Here is an 8,799-nt window from a genome sequence, read left to right as displayed (position 1 = left end):
TCATAACTTTTCTTAGCACACACACAGCTCTCCCAGCTATGGGCAGTGTCTTATTTGGAAAGTAAACACGTCACAGCAATCCTGGCACCTCTGTGAAGTGACTTGAATACCCACGTGCACCACCTACAGTGCTACCTGAGTGATGAATGTCTCCGGGATGTGAGCATCAGCTGACCATGTCTATTGGGAAATGGGCCCCTCCCAAGAGGCAGTGCCTTACTGCAATCTTATAAAAGGTTCTCTGGCTGGACACTGCTCAGTCCACTGCCTAGCAGGTGCCCCATTCCAGTTGTGAACTGATCAAGTCTTCCAGTGGAACCAGGGTCTGGTAAGTGTCCAAGCAGGACCTGGGGGGTAGTTCTAGACTTGAAGGCAGAGGGGAGGAGAAGGCAGAGCAGAGCCTTAGGCTTCAAGTGAGCCAATCTTTCATGGTACCAATGAGGACATGGAGGCTCGACTTGGAACCGTGACTTCTGCAAGGTTAGCAGAATGTGGCTAGAGCCCAGGCCTTTGGCTCCCTGGACTGGGATGTATTTCCATCTTCTACACCACTGGTATGCAGACTGGTGCACTCTTTTCCCTATACTTGGGAACAGGGCACAGGCAGGAATGAAGACCAGGACATGCTTCTTGTATTTGTGGGTTCCTTAGACCCAGGCAGCAGGTCCTCATGTGTGATTTGGGTATTTTCTAATTGGTGGGGTGTTTATACAATGCTAATAACTGTGTGAACAGCACTTGAAGATCTGTGGCCACAGGGAAATGGGGGAAGAGAAAAGAGCCAAAGGAAGAGTTTGGACTGGATCATGCAGATAAATTGCCATCATATCTTCTTTAGCTTCCACTGTGGAGCACTTGGGTGGTCCTTATTTTAGTAGGAGAAAATGGAAACCCATTGATTCTCGGCAGACTGTTCCGTGCTTTATGCCTGTTTAACTCACTGGAAACACCTGGTTGGGGTGTGTTTCTTTGCTTCCCCTCCTTTCTCCCCTGCACCAGGCCAGGCTAGCTTGCTCACAAAGCCAACCAAATCTCTAAAGCCCTGAGTTCAGTTGTTGGGGTGAAAAGGTCTGCCAGCCTGTAAAAGGCTTCTTGCCTTCCAGGTTCAACGTGACGAGCTGAGCTCCACCATGTCCTCCCAGCAGAGCGCAGCTTCCGCCAAGGGCTTTTCCAAGGGGTGTGCCCAGGGCTCCACTCCGTGTCCCGCTCCTGCACCCGCAGCCTCATCCTCCTGCTGCGGCTGCTGCGGTTCGGACGGCGGCTGCTGTGGCTCCAGCGGCTGTGGCTGCTTCCCCAGAAGACGCCGCCGACAGCGTCGGAGCGGGTGCTGCAGCTGCTGCGGAGGTGGCAGTCAGAGCTCCAGCAACGTCCACAGCCAAGGCTGCTGTGGCGGCTGCTGAGGCCCCCGCCGCCCTGTGAGCTGCTGGAGGCTGCCCGCTGAGCCCTGCTTCCCCACTGGAGTCCCTGCTGTGTGTCACCGTGCTCCCGCTAGGGGCTAGGTTGGAGTGTGCTCCCCTCCACCTCCCGGTAAACCTACCTGCACTGGATGTTCCAAAACCCACGCTGTTCTCAGCCCCACCAAACTCTGACTCCCGTGTTACCCTCCCCGGGAACGTGAGCACCATGGGTGGAATACTGGACCCTACCGTGGCAGAGGCTTGCACACAGTTGGTGCTTAATAAATATCCATGTCATAATAAAGCTTCTACCTCCCAAGAACACTTCGTTTCTTATTCTTTCATTTGTGTGTTTATTATTGCGTTCTGTTACCCTGTCCACTACCTCTCACTTAGCCCTGGCTTGGCATACCTAAAAGGGAGAAAAGTCAAATTCATGCCTGAACAAGAGTGGCTTCCTGGTACTTAATTATGATAGCAGAAATCACAAATGGAGCCAGACAGTGTTCTAAAGACTTGACGTGACATGCACCACCTCATGGCATTCTCACAATGACTCAATGGGGGTAGGTGCTGTTACTCCATTTTACAGAAGAGAAACTGAGGATAAGTAACTTGCTCAGTCACTCAGCCAGTACATGATGGAGATGACTGGGTGTCCCACTGCCAGCTTATACTCCTAACTGCTTTTTCTGGTTCTCTGAAACCTTCCAGAGCCTTCTGGCTGTTGTGCTCACCCTCCGGCCCACTAGGCCCTGCACAAGCTGCTGTGTGGCAAAGATTTGGATCTGCAATTCTCCAAGACTTTGGAATCTGGCAATCTGAGACTTTCTTTTGCTACAGGATCATCAACCCACTGCTTTGCTTGCTGGGTGAGGAAACTTTCCCAAGCTGAACCTTCCAGGAGCCTGGGAAGCTCCCTCTTCAGGCTTCATCCATGCAGCCAAGGCCCAACCAAGAGTCATGGATGTCTGGGACTCTGTAGGGTGCAATGAGCCATGCTCAGAAGCATGGCTATGTTATTCTCTAGAGGTGGCTGTGATGGTGGTGGCAGGGTCATCCTGAGGTCTGAAGCCCAGACCTGTGGGCATAGATCTTACTTCCTCACTTGAGGAAAGAGGAAACAGGGAGAATGACATCCCTGTGGTTCAGGGATGCAGGAGATGGTAATACTGGTGGTGATAATAGGAACAATTGCTGCCACTTATTGGGCACTTCCTTTGTTCCAGGCACAGGGCTAGGCACTCTACATACATTCTCTCAGCTGATACCCATGGTAATCTCAAAATCTAGACTTTACTTCCCTCATTTTTTTAAATCTGAGAAAACTGGGGTTCAGAGAGTTTCAGTGACTTGCCTAAAGTCACACAGCTAGTGAATGTCCAAGGTCTCCGGATAGTGAGTGAGGGAGATAAGATTTGAACCAGGATCTGTCTGACTCCAAAGTCCATGTTTTCAGAATTGGCATCATATTTTACTGCCTTAGAAATCACCACCATTCAAGGGAAGGGACACTTGGGCCTCTGGACACACCCAGGCTCATAGAAAATTGCAGCTTGGCTCCTTGGTGCTGCTCCATCAGTAACCTGATGACTAGCAAGCTCTGTCATGGCTTCCACCCAACAAAAGTATTTGCTCAGAGGTGAGGTAGGAGATGGTCCATTGATTCATCCAGGATGTTTAGAGCGGAGGCCAAAGGACCCCTTTTGGGGAGCTTCTGAAGGGTAGCCCTGCTCTGGGTGGGAGGGGTTCCTACTTCCATCTCTGAGATTCTGTGATTCTTAGTGGGAGGTGACTTGTGGAAACTGTTTACAAACAGATAATATCACCTGTGGACCTGCCCCTCCCACACCAGTGATATGTGTTGGAGCAACAAGCTTCAGGCCTCAGTGGAGGGGTGAGGTGGGAAGAGAGCACTGCTTGACTCAGAATAGACAGAGTGAAGCTAGCCTGAAGGCAGGAGGTGACCCTCGCACAGGAAGCTGAGGCCTGAGTTTTGGGGAAGAAAGGCAGTGACTTACTGAGAGACATGTGAATCCTAATGGGAGTACACACCTTTGTACATGAGGCACATTTTTATCAATCAAATGCCTGGCCATGGATGGCAGCACCACCAAGCTCAAGTATCTCTGATTCCAGCAGGCTACCTAAGGGGTGGTTTGATAACAGAGATTTGAGCATTCAAAGAGTAGTGTCATTACAGAAACTTGGGGAGCTGCTCTGGATGGGCTGGGGCTCTGTGTTCATGGCCCCTAGCCTTTTCTAATGTCCAGCAGCAGGTAAACTTGTAATGCTTGGTACAGGCATTCCCTCTGAGGTAGCAGCAGTCCCCTTCCCCCCACCCCCGCCCGGGAATGCTGGCTGGAATGCTGGCATTTGGCAATGTGAGGTCCTACTCAAAGGTTGTCACTCAGTACACTGTGACAGCCAAAATCAGATTTCTTATTATCTTTGGAATATAAGATAGTGGTATAATTGAATGCATTTTATTCACAATAGCTCCAGTTTAGGCTCAAATTATGTTATTCTAGTGGTAATAGGAACAATTGATATTTATATGGAACTTAGCAGTTTATAAGGTGTTATTATATATCTCTTTCATGATTCTGTAAGAAAAGTGTTATCTCTGTTTAACAGACTGGAAAGTCTCTGAGAGTTTGTGACCCATCAGAGGTTACTCAGACAACAAGTTGACAGTCTCTGGTTGGACCAGCTCTCTAATGCCTTCCAAGAGAGCCAAGAGCCACTTCTTCCAAACCTACACACTGAAATAATTGAATAATGTCACTCAATTAATTATTTAGGGACAATGCATCCCTGGCATTGAAAACTGTGCCAGGTACCTATTAAAGGTCAGTAAATAAATGAATGTTTGTTAGTGCATCACATGGAAAGTGTTGTGCTGAATCATTCTGGGAGATATGCAAAAGTATGTCTTGGCCTCAAGGTGTTTATAGTCTGATTTGGGAAATATGGTAAATAATCACACAAGGTATGAATGCCAACATCACATATAAGAAATAACTTCATAGTCAAATATAGATAATACTTAACAACACAAGAAATGTCACAACCTGAACGTGGCATAGACAATGGCCATAGGGATTCAGCTGAATATAGTTGGAGATTTGTTACAGGGTTTCAAATGAGGACAAATTACTGTGGACTGAGTTATTCACAAGACCTTGTGGGAGCCAAGGGATCTGAGCTGGGTATGAAGATGGAGGTACTTCAGAGAGGCAGAGATTCTTTCTTTTGTGCATTTATTTGACTGCACCAGATGCTGTTCATGATGCTGGGGCAGACAAAGAATGAGACTATGTGGACCTGTGCGGACCCTGCCACATGAACTTGCCCATATGGACTTGCCATGGGGACTCTACCCTTTGCGGACCCTGCCTGTGTGGACCCTGCCTATAGGGACCTGCCATGGGGACCTTATCTGTGTGGACCCTGCCCATGTGGACCCCACTTTATGGACCTACTCTCATGCACTTGCCCATGTGGACCTACCACAGGGACCCTATCCATGTAGATCCACCTGTGTAAACCTGCTGATGTGGAATTGCCCATGTGGATCCTGCCTGTGTGGAACTGCCATGGGGACTTCACTTTCTAGTGTGAAGATAGACAAGAAAGTGAGCAAGAAAGACATTATTTCATATGGTGAAAAGTGCTGTGATGAAAATAAAGAAGATGAGGTATAGACATTAAGTGGAAGTGCATGGGGATTTTAGGTAAAGACCAGGAGAGGCCTCTCTGAGGAAGCACAGTCTGGGCAGAAAATGTGGAAGCCATTGCACAGGGCAGGAAAGCACATGCTTATAAGCTTTCTGCCTCATTGGCAGCCTGAAGCTACAGTGTTCAATGGGTGCTCAGTTACACTGGCCCCATTAGAGACTTTCACTGGAGAAGTCACTCAGAATTCCAGCTGGAGAGCACACAGATTTGGTAGTGAGATGGATCACATATTGTGAGCTGGGCATTATTCCACTTAATCCTCACAATTTTTCCACAGATAGGTTTCCCCTTACATTTTGTTGATAGGAAAATTGAGACACAGAGCTGTTAGGTAACCATCTTAAGGTTGCACAGCTTGTAGTTGGCAGAACAGGGTTTTGAACTGGATGTGTCTGACTCTAAAACCAATGTTCTGAACACTGAGCTATGGTATGAATTTCTGGGAAGGAGGGGAGTAGTTTCAAGCTTGAGCAGGAGGAGAAAGGAAATCCAAGGGGGAGGTGGTGGTATAGAAAGACTATGAGGACACATCTTTGGAGAGGGAGTGATTAGGTCAACACATGGATGGTTTTGAGTGTCAAACAAAGCTGAGGGGGGAAAAGATGGTGGAGGACTAGGGGACCCTATTCCAACCGGTCCCCTGAATTGAGCTGGATATCCGCTGGGGACCACTCTGAACATCCACAAAATCAGCCTGAGACGTAAGAAGATAGATCTGGATCTCTACAAACAGAATATGGCAGGCAGTTGGTTTCAAGGTATGAAGCAGGGAGCCATGATTCCATGGGCAGATATCAGAGGATAAATGGAAGTGGGAGGGAGCCGTGAGGATCCTACACCGGCGGTGAGTGATATCCTCCTGGGCTGAGGACAGGGCACAGACTTGCAGAATGGTAGCGACGGGGAAAGGACTTTAGGGCAGCCCTCCAAAATGAAACCCAGAGCGGTGGGGCTGTGTGTGCAAACTGGGGTGGCTGGAGGTTTTAGAAGCACAAAGGGCAGAGATGTGCCCGGACCTGGAGGCGAGGACTGGGAGTCCTGCTGAGGGGTGCACAACCCAGGATTCTGCAGTTTATAGCAGCACAGACAGAAATGGAGATAGTGTGGCCTGGAGAGCTTACTGAAGAACAGACTGCAATCTCTCTGCTCTGAGGCAGAGGGTTGGAAACCATCCCTTCTGCTCTGACTCTCAAAAGAGACACAGAAAGCTGCCAGGGAAAGCTGCCAGAGAACAAAAGTTGCCCAAAACCAGTTTTCACTGAGCCCATTCCCCCCCCCCACACACACACACAGGGGACAGGACAACTCTGCTCAAACAGGGTTGCCTGAGTAACAGCATGGCAGGCCCCTCCCCCAGAAGACAGGCTGGGAGAACAAGAGGCCAGCAACCCTAAGGTCCCTATAAAATAGGTGCATCTTGCTTGGGTTGTGGTCAATAATTTGGACTGTACATTCCCTCAACCACCCATCAACAGAATGACTAGGAGGAGGAACCCCCAAAATAGGAAAGACTCAAAATGGATACAAATATAACCAAGATGTGGGAGATGGAATTCAGGGTTGCAATTGTGAAGACAATAGCTAGAATGGAGAAATTGATTAATGGCAACATAGAGTCTCTAAGGGCAGAAATGAAAGCCGAACTGGCAGAACTTAAAAATGCTATCAATGAGATCCAATCTAATCTAGATAATCTAACAGCTAGGGTAAGCAAGGCAGAAGAACGAATTAGTGATCTAGAAGACCAATTAATAGACAAGAAGGAAAAAGAGGAGGCCGGGGAAAAACAACTCAAAATCCATGAAAATAGAATCAGAGAAATAAGTGACACCATGAAGCATTCCAATGTCAGGATTATTGGGATCCCCGAGGGGGTGGAGAGAGAGAGAGAGGGCTAGAAGATACATTTGAGCAAATTGTAGGTGACAACTTCCCTAATCTGGGGAATGAAACAAACATTCGTGTCCTAGAGGCAGAGAGGACCCTTCCCAAGATCAAGGAAAACAGGCCAACACCATGGCATGTAATAGTAAAACTTGCAAATCTTAGAACCAAGGAAATCATCTTAAGGGCAGTTAGGGGTAAGAGATTCCTTATGTACAAAGGGAGGAACATCAGAATAACATCAGATTTTCCCACAGAGACCTGAAGCCAGAAAGGGCTGGCAAGACATATTCAGGGTACTAAATGAGAAAAACATGCAGCCAAAAATACTTTATCTGACAAGGCTGTCATTTAGAATGGATGGAGAGATGCAGAGTTTCCAAGACCAGCAGAAACTGAAAGAATATGTGACCACTAAGCTGGACCTGCAAGAAATATTAAGGGGGGTTTTATAAAAGGGGAAAGACCCTCAAGAGTGATATAGAACAGAAATTTACAGAGACAATCTATAGAAACAAGGACTTCACAGGCAACATGATGACAATAAATTCATATCTTTCAATAAACACTCTCAACATGAACAGCCTAAATGCTCTCATAAAACGGCACAGGGTTGCAGATTGGATAAAAAGACAGGACCCATCCATATGCTGTCTACAAGAGACTAATTTGGAACCTAAAGATACATCCAGACTGAAAATGAAGGGATGAAGATCCATCTTCCATGCCAACGGACCTCAAAAGAAAGCTGGGGTAGCAATTCTTATATCAGACAAATTAGATTTTAAGCTAAAGACTGTAGTTAGAGACATAGAAGGACACTATACCATGCTTAAAGGGTCTATCCAACAAGATCTAACAATTGTAAATATCTGTCCCCAACATGGGAGCAGCCATATACATAAGCCAACTGTTATCCAAAATAAAGAGTCATATTGATAACAATACGTTAATTGTAGGAGACCTCAATAGTCCACTCTCAGCAATGGACAGATCATCTAAGCAGAAAATCAACAAGGAAACAAGAGCTTTGAATGATACATTGGACCAGATGGACCTCATAGATATTTACAGAACATTCCACCCTAAAACAACAGAATACTTATTCTTCTCGAGCGCACATGGAACTTTCTCCAGAATAGACCACATACTGGGTCGCAAATCAGGTCTCAACCGATATCAAAAGATTGAGATTATTCCCTGCATATTCTCAGACCATAATGCTTTAAAACTGGAACTCAATCACAAGAAAAAATTTGGCAGAAATTCAAACACTTGGAAGCTAAAGACCACTCTGCTCAAGAATGTTTGGGTCAACTAGGAAATCAAAGAAGAACTTAAACAATTCATGGAAACCAGTGAGAATGAAAACACATTGGTCCAAAACCTATGGGATACTGCAAAGGTGGTCCTAAGGGGGAAATACATAGCTGCCCAAGCCTCACTCAAAAAAACAGAAAAATCCCAAATTCACCAGCTAACTCTACACCTTAAAGAACTAGAGAAAAATCAACAAAGGATGCCTAAGCCATGCATTAGAAGAGAAATAATTAAAATTAGAGCAGAGATCAATGAATTAGAAACCAAAAACACAGTAGATCAGATCAACGAAACTAGAAGCTGGTTCTTTGAAAGAATTAATAAGATTGACAAACCACTGGCCAGACTTATCCAAAAGAAAAGAGAAAGGACCCAAATTAATAAAATTATGAATGAAGGGGGAGAGATCACGACTAACACCAAGGAAATGGAAACAATTATTAGAAATTATTATCAA

General features: G+C 46.3%; 1 protein-coding gene across 1 annotated transcript; it reads left to right on the top strand.

The window, feature by feature from the left end:
* Positions 1-1,130: 1,130 nt before the first annotated feature.
* CRCT1 (cysteine rich C-terminal 1) lies at positions 1,131-1,400 on the top strand. Its single transcript, XM_032399507.1, has one exon. The coding sequence runs from the start codon at positions 1,131-1,133 to the stop codon at positions 1,398-1,400; it is 270 nt and encodes an 89-aa protein (XP_032255398.1).
* The last annotated feature ends 7,399 nt before the right edge of the window (positions 1,401-8,799 follow it).

The sequence above is a fragment of the Phoca vitulina genome, unplaced genomic scaffold (genome assembly GCF_004348235.1).
Source record: "Phoca vitulina isolate PV1807 unplaced genomic scaffold, GSC_HSeal_1.0 scaffold376, whole genome shotgun sequence".
Classification (NCBI taxonomy): domain Eukaryota; kingdom Metazoa; phylum Chordata; class Mammalia; order Carnivora; family Phocidae; genus Phoca; species Phoca vitulina.
The sequence above is the reverse complement of the archived record's forward strand: the minus strand, read 5'-3'. Positions and strand labels throughout refer to the sequence as shown.